General features: G+C 42.8%; 1 protein-coding gene across 1 annotated transcript; it reads right to left on the bottom strand.

The window, feature by feature from the left end:
* Positions 1–5,437: 5,437 nt before the first annotated feature.
* Positions 5,438–8,229, bottom strand: LOC134468482 (5-hydroxytryptamine receptor 1B-like). The gene has a single exon (XM_063222402.1). It carries the CDS (start codon positions 7,749–7,751, stop codon positions 6,597–6,599), a length of 1,155 nt encoding a protein of 384 aa, XP_063078472.1. The 5' UTR covers positions 7,752–8,229; the 3' UTR covers positions 5,438–6,596.
* Positions 8,230–13,847: the final 5,618 nt, after the last annotated feature.

Consider the following 13,847-nt stretch of genomic DNA (forward strand, 5'->3'; position numbering starts at 1 on the left):
GNGGAGCTCGCACCGGCCAGGGCTCAACAAACAGCCCAAAAAAAAGCAGACTTCATCGGGTAAGGCCTGCTCAGAGTAGGGTGCTGAAGGCTGGAGGTTGAGTGAAAGCACGAAAAAAATAGACTGCCTGTGCAGTCGCCTTCGACTGCTTAAGGTATATCCCCGAAACGCGACGCTTCCAGTCCCCCATCATTCCTACCACTCCCGTCCACCATTTCGTAAACGTATATGATACATACAGACGTGACATGACGTGCATAGGCTTAAAACCAAACGACTATTGTGAAAATGAAGCAAAAAATGGGGCAAATGGTAATACTGTTTTAATGGTTCAGTGGATATACCACATTAGGTACAGTGTAATAACCAGTGTAACAATATTTAATACAATGTAATTTTTTTTACTTACATCATGTGTTTGTGCGTAAGTGGTATTACATGGTATTGCATATTGTTACACTGGTATTACACTATATTACATGGTATTGCATACTGTTACACTCGTTATTACACGGTACCTGATATTGCATATTGTTACACTGGTATTACACTAGTATTACATGGTATTAAATATTGTTACATTGGTTATTACACTGTACCTAATATGGTAGATTCACTGAAATGGTGAACCATTAAAATAAGGTGTTACCGGGCAAATCAATCCACCCAGTCAGAAGTTATGGGCCAAATGAAAATTCCGCCATTTTGAAACTGTTGTCGTCCAAACTCGAATCAGTTCATGAACCTACCCTAGAGCATTCACACACAAAATCTGGGACAAATCCATCCACCCGGTCAGTAGTTATGGGCCAAACAATAATTCGGCCATCTTGAATTCAGCCATCTTGAAAGTGTTGACCTCCCAACTCGAAGCAGTTCATGAACCTACCCTAGAGCATTCACACACCAAATCTGGGACAAATCCATCCACCCGGTCAGAAGTTATGGACCAAACAAAAATTCGGCCATCTTGAATTCAGCCATCTTGAAAGTGTTGACCTCCAAACTCGAATCAGTTCATGAACCTGCCCTAGAGCATTCACCCAAAAAATCTGGGACAAATCCAAACATCCGTTCAAAAGTTATCGCGTTAACACGAAAGACCTTACGCGGCGGACGCGGCGGACGCGGACGCGGACGCGGACGCGGCGGCGGCGCACGCAAAACCATTACATCCCCGACGCTCCGCGTTTCGGGGATATAATAATATCCTGTATCAGGATATGACAGGATTGCTGAAATGAAAATTGGAGGTATTTAAGAGAAACAAAAAAAGAACAATAATAGCAAAAAGTGCAAGTAACTTTTCGCTTTAGGGGATAATTACAGGTTTTCACATGCCGTCAGCCTTGTGTGTGTACAAAGGCAGAGAACGCCCAAATGACAGTGCAATCCCCAAACTGAGATGTTTAGTTATTTTTCTGTATTCCACTCATAAGCATGGGACCACATTCTGTGCTGCATCTGTCAAAAACAGCTAAATTAAATATATCCAAAGACACGTGCTCGCTCAAGTCATCTGACAAAGGCACCACGGAAACTATCACAGCTGTTGGCATTAAATGAGTTTTGCTTCTGTTTTGAGCAACAGACAGGCAAGAGGCAAGAGAGGCGGGGGGAGAGAGAGAGAGAGAGAGAGAGAGAGAGAGAGAGAGAGAGAGAGAGAGAGAGAGAGAGAGAGAGAGAGAGACAGCGCGCAAGAGAGAGAGAGAGAGAGAGAGAGAGAGAGAGAGAGAGAGAGAGAGAGACAATACAATGCTAATGTTATTAGGCCGTTTTTGTCAGACTACAAAACCCTTCACAGCTTGACAAAAAAGGAAACAAAAGCCAAAATATCCATCCTTCTCCATTACCATTCAATTTTCAAACACCTCCATTCCCCGTCCATTCTCTCTCTCTTTTTTCTAATATAGAATCCAGACAATGGGGTTCACGCCAAGGGTAGAGACATTGCTATGGGTGCCCTTACTGTACGCTACACAAATCTGATTTCCTCACCACTATAAAAAAGGCCGACAGGCGGACAACAGATGCGCCCCTCTATGCCAGTTCCAACTATGCCATTTGTTTCCCCCAAACTCCCCCTTGGCTTCCTCCTAACCTGTCAACGCCCCCCTGAGGATGTACTTTTTGTTTATTGGTCATATTGCCCATGGAAACTGCAAATAATATGGCAGGCAGCAAAATGGCGAGACATGGCTTTATTTTCTGCAGTTTAGGCTATAATAAGCTTATGATTCTTGGATTTGGAAAAGAACCATATAGATTTCAAATGTCACATAGATCAAGTAGGCTACATTACAAATTACTAGACATCATTAGTATCAACCTTTAGTATCACGCCATTTCAGCATCATGTGCATGTGGGAAAGAATCTAAACATCGCCAAATAATAAATAAATAAAACCGTTTGGGTCAATCATGCGCTTATGGGTTCACCCTTCAGGTGAATTATGTGCTTATTTTTCAATACCAGCTTCACCGTCAAGGCACAAAGCAGTGAGCTTCCGTGCCAGAGTTAACCAAATTCACACGACTGCAAAGCAATTACGAAAGACGCGTTCTCTCCCGTGCTCTCTCTGAGCGCAACGGAAAGCACCTGTGGGGTAGCCCGCCAACGAAAGAACCTCCCTTTGTAGCCTACGAGTAACACACCGTATGTCAAATGGCCCAGCTGTCTAGCACCATGTTTCAGAGCGCAGCGCACACTGACTAGGATACTCACTGAAAAGGCAAAAGTAAACTCGCTGGGAATATTAAAAGGCAGCCTCCCTTTTTCGTAGGCTACACACAGACGCCTGAACCCGATTTTGTGGACTGGACAAAAGCGGAGGAAATGTGAAATGTTATGAAAGAAAAAAAAGTCCACGTTTAGAGGCGCTGCGGGCTGTCAACTAATTACAGTTCCATGTCGTGGAGCGTTATGCAATGCAAACGCCCTCGATCCAAGCAGAAAGGAAAATGTGATATGAAAGGAGAAAAGCTAACCGAATGTTACAGGTCCCCGTTTAGAGGAAGAGCTGTATGCGCTGCGGATAGCCTGTCAACTAAGTACGGTTCCGTGTCGTGGAGCGTTATGCAATGCAAACGCCCCTCTATCCGAGCACAAACATCTGTGTCAAAAACTGCCTGCCGACTTCTAAATCGTCATTTCCGCGAGTCTCTGACGAACCAAAATAAAGTTGCCTCCCATTGTCCAAACGCAAAACAATGCCGAAAATTGAATGGCCCCCTCAGTTATCTCACAATGCAATCAGTCTTGCCGGTTTGGTAACATATCATATGGCCTACGTTTTGGCTTGCACGCATTCGCTCCGGTCCAAAATGCCAACTCTGCCGCCTTGTGGCCGTTTTGGCTTGCACGCATTCGCTCCGGTCCAAAATGCCAACTCTGCCGCCTTGTGGCCACAGGAAGGAACAATTGAAGGAATGCGTTTCAGGAATGCGTTTCAGACGGACGGACGGACGGACGGACGGACAGACCCTCTTATAGAGATGCTGGGACGCATCTAAAAAGGACACATACATAAAACAACCATTTCAACACGTCTGTTTTGCTTCGTTCGCCCTCATCCTCCGCGGCTCTGCTACATTGGGCATGCATTACGCTATCTCTGAACGACCATTCCCATGAAAACTACCTGTACATGATTTGCAGTGATGGGCAACTGGGCCCCCAAGTGCAAACACAGTATATATCTATGTAAGAAGAGCGGTGAGGCATTCCGATTATTATGATGAACACAAAGGTAGACAGGTAAATGGGCTAATTACTGAAATTAAAAGTTATTGACTCTGCAGATGGACCCAGTGGACTGGGAAAATGTGCTGCCTGCCACTAGATGTTAGCTCCTTCAGCCTGATTAGCCACACTATGTTTCTTCCAAACTTTTTGTGCATGTTTTTGAAATAAAACAACATATTGATTTAGCAGTCTTCTTACTCTAGCTCATTCCATTTGCTGACGTTCAGCCATGCCAAGTCTTATAGCCTGCTCTTCCTCAATTTGTGTTTGCAGGGGGGACTCGCACACAGAATGACAAACTCAGAGTTTTTTTCAGATCATGTTTTTTACTTTGTGCAACAGACCGGAAAAGTAAAAAACATTGATCTGAAAAAAAAGCTCTGTTTGAGTTCGTCATTCTGTGTGCGAGTCCCTCCTGCAAACAGTCTATGCCAATTTGCAAAGTGCACATGCCCACTGCCTAGCAAAAGTAGGACTGCTTCATCACGATCAACTGTTTGCAGGGGGGACTCGCACATAGAATGACAAACTCAAACAGAGCTTTTTTTCAATTTTTGCTTACGGTCATTATTTGACCACCTCTAGCAATGGGATTTCGTTTCAAATGCCCTGGAGGGTCATTCAAATACATGGGTTATACATTTTTGCTTTCTCCTCACTGTGGGAAACTAGCTGCGCACAACTCAACCTCTGATTGTTGGGAACCGCTGTCTGTCAAAAAATAGCTCACGTGGTTGGCTGCCAGTGTCTTGCCCCTCCTCACAACACTGTGTTGATAAACAAAACAAAAAAACATCTATGGATCATTGATCACCTCTGTTAGTCAAGCAAGGTGATTACACCAAACACAACCTAGTTCAGTGGTTCCCAACGTTGGGGGGGTCGCGGAGGTACTGAAGGGGGGTCGTGGACAAATGGGACAAAGGGGGTCCCAACTGAAAAAGTTTGGGAACCACTGACCTCGTTAAACGTCCTTTGATCCCTTTGTTTAACGACACCAAATAAAATGACCACATGTATGATCAGGTTTTTTTTGTTTATTGTCTTTTGTAATAGCAGCAGTTGTTTTTTAAACTCTATAATGGATGGGTCAGACCCCACACAGCCAAGGCAGTTCACAATACATTGCTTATTTGCAGACAAGCATTTATAGTACAGCAGTGATTTTTTGATGGAGGATGATACCCATATAACAAGGACTGTCAGTGCCCAACCCATACCGCTAGTCAAATCTGTACTGCACATGTGTACCTTTGCATAAAGGACCAGTTTGACGGCAAAATCAGGACAAACCAGCACTGTAATGTGCCATAAAGTGCAGCTGGTTATTGTTTATGCCACACAGTCCGTTTGGTACCTTTCCTTTTTCAATTAATTTCATTCATATGCTAAGTCCTGCTCATGAGCAAAACAGATTGGGCAAGTATCAGGAATTGGGCATAGTCATAGCCTTTAACCCTTTATATACCATATGGGTCAGAGGAAAGCATTCTCCCTACACACTTTTATTTGCTATATTTAACCCCATATCAGATATACCACAGGGCAACCTGTAGACCAGGGGTGGGAAACCTGTTTCATTCGAAGGGCCACTTCAAATTGCTCCAAGGGCCGTAATGTCCTCCGAGGGCCGTACTATGAAGACAAACCAGGATTTCCCCCTGCACTTTAGGCCTATATTGAAGGCAGACCCCACCTTCTCTAGGTCCCCTGAATATCGCTTAATTGTATTGCAAATGGAATTCTAAGATTCATTTACAAAATATGTCATATTTCACATGAAGCTGCATAACAATAAAATTATGTCAGGGGCTGGATAAAACAGCTTCAAGGGCCGCAAATGGCCCTCGAGACATAGGTTTCCCACCCCTGCTGTAAACCAATATTTGATCACCACTGCCCATTGCTTGTTCTTTGTGCTTATTCTGTTAAACAGCAGAATGGAATCGATCCCAGTGGTGTAGAGTCCTATGGATAAAAGTTCAAATGCCTGGGAGGAATCAATGTCGAGGTGGCAATGCATAATCTGAATATAGATCTGTTTCATCACAGCCACACGTCTGCAATGGCAAGCTGTCTTACAGCTGACTATGCTTATATGGACTTGTTGAGTTTGACACCCAGATTAAACTGGGTGTCAAGAGATCACTTTGCTTTTCACAGATAGACATTCAATTTAATCACAAGAAATGCCTTTTAAACACAAGCATAGGCTGGGGGTGTTTTTTGCATTTGCTTCTCTGAGAAAGTATTATTTGTAAGATTTGTAGGCTACAAGATGGGTACATGTCACATATGACAATGTTATGAACTTTCATGATACAGACTGGTGAAGACAAATTGGTTTAACACTGATTAAAGTAGAAAGCTCTCGCTCTCGCTCTCTCTCTCTGACACATATAGACAGGAACACCCACATACACACATCCTGACAGCTGAAGGTTGTCATATTTTCCAACCAGTTTCATATTGATTATTTCTTCTTTTGAGTGTAGGAATACTTCCAGAAACACAGTGCAATTGTTCAATGAGATGTTAATCTGCCTGCATTTCATTTCCATAGGTTAAAACACATGCATGTTTTGTCGTCTTAAATTTTATGTTGGAATGGGTCTTTACTATCCAAGATATCTCCACATGTATCATTAATTAACAGCACGGATATTACGGTTTACCTGTTTATTATTAACAATGTAATGTTTCAATGGCAGGTAGTGAAGCTTCAGATGCAGACTGATGTGCCCTCGGAGCAGCAACCACTCAAATCAATGATTAAAAAAATAATAATTAAAAAAAACACACACAAAAAAAAACGGTGTCACCATGGTGAGCATCCTTTGAGGCTGCAAGGTTACTCCCTGTAACATCTGAAGCGTATGAGTTTATGAAACGCCTTCTTAAAATCCTCATTGGACATGGTGTAAATAATAGGATTAATTAATGAGTTTAGGTAGCCCAGCCAGGTGAAAACGTCAAATAATTCAATATGAAAAACGCACGTTGTACACATTCCTAAAATGAGTGTGTAGATGAAAAACGGCAGCCAACATATGATATAGGCGCCCAAAATGATGCCCAAAGTTTTTGTTGCCTTCCTCTCTCGAGCAGCTGAGATTCGTTTCTTTTCTAAAAGAGCGTCTGAGACGGTGACTTTCACCTGATTGGCGTTGGCTGATGAAACTGTATCGCAAGAAGACGTTTCATTTGTCCCATAGTTCAGTGATGTGGTTGAAGCCACTGATACCGGTGAGTTAGTAATCAAATGAGCCGAGGTGAGTCGCTTCCCAGTTTTTTTGGGCGACTGTTTCAAGATTCTTTTCCGCGCTTCTACGTATATCCTACCATATAATACGATCAGAAGAAGGGTTGGTATGTAGAACGCCCCAAAAGTGGAATAAATAGTGTAGAAAACGTGGTCACTATTCACGGCGCAAATAGTAACCTCCTCCTCCGCTTTGACTTGGCGCCAGAAGAACGGAGGTAGAGAGATGGAAATGGAGATCACCCAGGCAGTGGCAATCATTCCAGCCGCGCGCGCGTTGGTGCGTTTTTTGGTGTACTCAACAGCATCAGTTATCGCCCAGTAACGGTCCAGCGCAATGACACACAGGTGCAGTATGGAAGCTGTGCAACACGTTATATCAGAGGATAGCCAAATGTCGCACATAACTTGCCCCAACGTCCAGGTTTGACTCACTGTGTATAGAGCACTTATAGGCATCACTAAAATTGAAACCAGCAGATCTGTAAAAGCAAGAGATGCTATCAAGAAATTTGCTGGCGTGTGGAGCTTCCTCGATTGATAAATTGTTGCAATAACGAATGCATTTGACAGTGTTGTGGCAAAAGTTAGTAAGGCTAGTATAATGGCAACACTTGCTTGGAAGGCAATAGTTGCATCTTTTTCCACAGGCTTGGAAGTGAAGTTTGAATTTGTATCATTCGTGGATATGTTTAGTAACTCCTCAATGACAGGCGTTGGCTTGAACTGACTGGAACGCTCCATGCTCCGCTTGGCAGGTGTTTGCGATGGCGTTTACGAGCTTTGCGCATGCATTAAAACGTCCACTCTCCCAACAGCTTTCTCGTCATGAATGTTTACTTGATTCAGCATATCTCCTTGTCATCTTGTCCTCACTGAAGAAGCGCGAAATATATGTCCAACGTCTCGCCGCATTTCACCTTGTGGGTACGTGAAATGCGCAGGGGAAAAAACTTTAGCGCGCGTTACTTGTTCCCATCTTCGTTTAGGACGTCGTTGTTAGTATTCCATTTACTGTCAGGTGAAGAAGAAAACTGGTACATCTCACACGTTTCCAAGGTAATTGTTAGTTCTTCTCACACTTGCCCATACAACCCATTTCCAAAAGTAAAGAGGACTGCAAAATATTGGCAGTAAGCAACCACATTCTGTACACATATGTTATTGTTCCCTGTGGTGTGTATCCATTCTTTCTTGGGTACACGGGGGTCCTATCGCACTTCAGAAGTTCTTGGAAATGAGAGGACCCAGCCTCCTTACTCGGTTTTATTAGGTTCGCTCTGCGCGCAAGACTGGCTGCGCGCGAGGATGCCTGCAGCTCCTTCTCCGGTCATGTGCATGATTTCCACTGGGTCATAACGCCGTTTTATTCAGGAAGTCTCTACACTACAGCATTCAAGGTCACTGCGCTTTCATTGGTTGTCAATTTGACATGTTTAGAATAGCCTAGGTATAACATCGAGGAGGCAGCCTGGCCCTGGAGTCATTTGGTGAAGCCGCCCGCGGGCATTACAACTGTGCAGACAAACACAGAAAAGTTAAAAAGAATGTTTCTAATGGATTTCATTGATTGGTAAGATGTTTAGGGTCGTTACTTCTCTGGCCATGTGCATGTTTTCCCTGTGTTATAATGCATTTTCATTAAGCAAGGCCACAGCATTCAAAGGCTAGCCAACAATGCTTTTACAGGCTTTCAATTAGGCTGAGACCAGAACAGGCTGATATGAACTACAGAAGCCTATATTAATCATACATATTTTTTAAAGTGAAGTGAAAGCCCAACTGGGAAACTCCAACTCCCTTTGTCATTGTGACACAGCACTCCACAGCACAAAAGTGAACACTGCACACAACAAAATTGCCTTTATGCCTCACCCGTGCAAGGGGGCAGCCCTCAATGGCGCCCCTAGGGAGCAGTGTGGCGGGACGGTACCATGCTCAAGGTACCTCAGTCACGGAGAAGGATGGGGGAGAGCACTGGTTGATTACTCCCCCACCAACCTGGCGGGTCAGGAGTCGAACCGGCAACATTTGGGCTGTAAGTCTGATGCCCTAACCGCTCACCCATGACCCCAATTGAAAGTTGCTCTTTGATAAGAAAAACTAGCCTGCTGAGTTATGTCCCTCAATACTAAGTCAATACCAAAACAGCCTATTCAGGCCACGAATCTCCTCAAAGCCAGTCCATGCTCTACCACACCAACAGTCTATCCCCCCCATCACAGGGGTGTCAAACATAAGGATCCAGCCCCAGAGTTGTACAAAAAAGGAAGCATTACAATTACACAGTTAGGTTAGGTTAGATTTCTTTATTAGTCTCCACGAAGGAGAAATTTGTCTCGGAGACAGGGAGGTTGCAGCACCATAAAACACATAGAGAACAGTAGAAGCATTGGATGTCCTAACCCACTGCCCTTGACCCATCAAGTCCATACACCCCCCCCCCACACACACACACACACAGCCCCAAACACACACTCAGCTCAGTACACACCCTCAATCCTTCAACCAACCACACCTTCCCTCAGTAATAGATATCTAGGTTACATCCATTCCATAACTTACATGAAAATAGTAAAAACAAGGATACATTCATGTCCACATATCCCCCTCCCAGCTATTACCCTTATTTCCATCCCCAACAACAATACCAACGCTAGCTACAGAGGTCCATTTTGTCCCACTCAATCTCTCTTGTTCCCTGTTTATTCAGTAACTTGATAGAATGAGGTATAAAGGGTTTTTTAAAACGATTATATTTACATCAAGGGAGTCTAAACCTCCTCCCAGAGTTCAACTAAATACATTCCCCGTTTAGTGCATGATCACCATCCGATACAATGGCATTCGCCTGACTGATAGTGGCCTGCTCAAAGAGCTCCTGCGGGTTAAGTGGAGGCATTACCCCCATAATCCTACACTCTAAGAAAATGTCCCTGCAAAATAACGGCAGTTACTGGCAATTATATTTACCTGTAATTCTACTGTTATTTCACACCAAAAATCAAATACAGCTCATTGCTGTTTAATGTATCACAGTATATAACATTTTTTCAGCAGCAATTGAACTGTTAAATAACAGTACTCTACAGAACGTTCACAGTATTAGTATTGTTAAACTAAAAATGCTCTACAATATTTATGCAGTAGTATAAGTAAAATAACAGTACATGTCAGTTAAAAAGTTGAATTGTACTGTGTGATGACAGGCAAATACTGGGTCATAGTTGTATTCATGAATATGGCCATGGCAACTTCCCACCCCACCCATCATTCTCCATAACTGTGGTACCCTGGCCATGTTACCACCCCACCCTCCCATCGTTCACCATGACTGGAGTGCCTTGAGCATGATACTATGGCGCTATGCTGTATTGAGAAAATGGTTTGCGGTGGTCCTTTGAAAGTGTGGGCATGAATAAAATTTCAGAGTATGCAGTGCTATGTTACAATGATAGTGTGCGAGGTGGGCTTTTTACTGTATCTCTTGATGAGCCAATGATGAATATAGCATTGGTCAGTCTTTAAAAAATTATTTTGCACCAAGTAGCACAGCAAACAAGCAGCACTACAAGCTAGCTCTCAAAGCAATGCCTAATTTGCAGCAGGCACATTATATGCAACAATGCCACAAATTATGCCACATACAGCAGGCTTTCACAAAGAGGAAAGTGTGCAAGCATGTAAGCAAGCTTGTAGGCAAGCTTGTAGGCAAACAAGTGCTATGCTGTGCCATGCAGGCCAGCCAACAGGCAGGCAAGCAACTGAAGGGTTGATAGTCCAGATTTATATACAGGTGCAAGAGTACCATGTGACCAGAGTCATCAGGCCCTTGGCAGGTGACGCCCGTAATTGAATAATGGCACAACAGCCCTACTCAGGTGAGGCCAGGCATTGATTAGCAGATTGGTTTAGATGGGGCTGCTTGTTGCAAGAGTGTTACAAGTTCTTAAAATGTTTCAGCCATTCACACTTTCATCACTATCAAAATGCATGTGCTACTCACACTTTGCTGCATCAAGCACTTTTTAAGTATTGAAGTTTCCTTAGAAATTGTTTCATCATGCTTGATAGTATCAGATAATCTTTAACCAGTCAGAATGACTTCAGTTCTTCAGGTGGTATTGAAGTTTGACGGTGATCACGGACAAGTGGAGGATGAATGGGTTTCAATGGTGCTGCCTAAAATAACTTGTTATTTTCTAGAGATGCACCGGATCCGGTTCTGGTTCCGGATCCGTCAGGATAATAGAGTTTTTCACAGGATCCGGGTCTGGCAGGATCTTAAGCAGTGGATCCGGTATCCGGCATGTTACCTAAAAATCAGGGTCTGGTGCATGTCTAGCCTAGGCTTTTCAGTCTTTCACAACCCCAATCACTGCATGGAGTGAAATCCCTTTGGAAGCGGCTATTGCAGGCAGTGTGGCAATAAGCCAATGAGTCTAAAAAATAGTTTGCGCCAACGTAATAAAAAGGGCCCACGTGTGCGAGTAGACTATATGTTTCAACCCTTTTGTAGGATCCGGTATCCGGTTCCGGATCCGGCAGGATCTTAAGCAGTGGATCTGGTATCCGGCAGGATCCTAAAAATCAGGATCCGGTGCATCTCTAGTTTTTTCCACAACGGCGAATACTGCTATTGTGCAGTACTTACTGTTTATGCTCAATATGTGACTCAAAGTAATATTTTCACAGTAGTTGTCTGTTTTTTCGAAAAACAGTAGAATGCTGTTGCAGAATTGCCGTAAATAAACAGCTATTTGTTACAGTGTACCTGCCGTTTTAATAAGGCTTGAGATTTCTGCCTATTCATTCATTACAAAGTTGCTGCAGGGTTTTCAATACTTGAGAACCGTTCTTTTGCTCGTCATTTATAGTCAATTCTTATGATATACTGTACCCTCTGTCATCCACCTCAAGATGATTCTGATTTTAAGCAGAAAATTGTGATTTTTTTTGCAAATACATAACTGGTCCGGACCACCCAAGATCAAGTTAGCTGTATGTGACCCCTGGACCGAAATTAGTTTGTCACTCCTGTAGGGATGCACCGATACCGATACTGGTATCGGGTATCGGCACAGATACTGCTCATTATACTCATACTCGTCAAACACTTGCCGATACCAGGCACGATACTGCTATTACACGAAACAATGCAAAATCTTGTCACGTTCTGTGGACTTGAAAGCAGCATGGAAAAAAGTGCCACCTCATACATTTACTGACTAAATCTACGGTACATGGAAATGGACAATAAAAAATATTCCAGGTGGAAAAAAACAAGGCCATGCATTTATTTTCATTGGTCGTGGTAAAAGGTATCACCCTTATGAAAATGGACCATGGTTTTACTATGGAACTGAACCATGGTTTTAAGTTACTCATAGTTGTATCGGTGTTTTTTGAGCACAGTTTGTGACTATGGTTAAACTATTGATTGACTATAGTTTGACCATGGTTCAACTATGATTCAACCATGGTTTGACTATGATTTGCCCATGGTTTAACTATGGATTAAACCATGATTTAACTATAGATTTATCATCGTTTAATTATGCGAAAATTAACCATGGTTTTACTCTGACAACTAACCATGGTTAATAGTTATTCAATACGTTACAGTGAGCTGACGCTTTTTTATCCGAAGCGACTTACAGGCTATTGGTTACAGTCCCTGGATCAATGTTGGGTGCCTTGCTCAAGGGTAATTCAGCCATGGATGGAGGGAATGGTGAGGGCAGGATTCGAAACTGCAATCCTGTGATTTAGAGTCCAACTCCCTAGCCATTACACCACGGCTACTCACATGTAGTTATTCAGGGGTTTTGTGTTTTCTTGGGTAACCAAGAAAACCATGGTTCGTGACTATGGTTTAACCATGCACCTCTTCCCCCCACCATGTTTTTTAAAATCATGTTTTTTTTTTTTTTAAAGGGCTTTTGGGGTGGGCGACCATGGTTTAAAGAAAAACGTGGTTTGGGGGGAACCATGGTTTATGGCAAAGAGTATACTAGGGTTAAACCATAAGTTAAACCATAGTCACAAACCATGGTTGTCATGGTTACACTAAAAACCATGATTAACTATAATCCATGGTAAATCTATGGTAAAACCATGATTAGTTTTCATAGTAGAACCATGGTTAATCTTTGTAAGGGCTACTACTATGACAGCTACTGTACTAGAACTATGGTTGGTTGATAGTACTTAGAATCACCATGAAATGTGGTAGTAAAACCATGGTTACTGCATTACAACCATGGTCGATTTTCATTATACAGTAGAGTAATCATGGCATACCATGGTAGAACCATGTTACTATATAAAAATCACAGTAATACCATAGTAAGCCATAGTACAATTATGGTAGGTTCAGAGTACTTAGAGTAATCATAACATACCAGGGTAGAAAAATGATAATCATAGTAATACCATAATAAACCATGGTCCATTTTCGTAAGGGCGGTATCGGTACTCTCTATCGGCAAGTACACACATTAATGTACTCGTACTTGTATCGGTTTTCAAAAAAGTGGTATTGGTGCATCCCTACACCCCTGCTTTAGAAGAAGAACCACACAATCTCCCTCAGCAACACCATCTGCTTATCATTGTGTTCCTCATTCTCTACAGTTTCATCAGCTTCTCGATCTTTATCTGCATGTGTAAAAGAGAACACTGTCTGGTTCCCATGGTAGCAGTTTCATTCGATAGCAACTTCCTTTATTTTTTAAGTTTATTAACCGTAATCATCCAACTTTGGTTGACAATGTCCATCATTTGTCTGTCAGTGCCTGTACCAAAACCCATCCCCAACCAGGCCTGCCAGTACAGCCT

The sequence above is a fragment of the Engraulis encrasicolus genome, chromosome 18 (assembly GCF_034702125.1).
Source record: "Engraulis encrasicolus isolate BLACKSEA-1 chromosome 18, IST_EnEncr_1.0, whole genome shotgun sequence".
Lineage (NCBI taxonomy): Eukaryota > Metazoa > Chordata > Actinopteri > Clupeiformes > Engraulidae > Engraulis > Engraulis encrasicolus.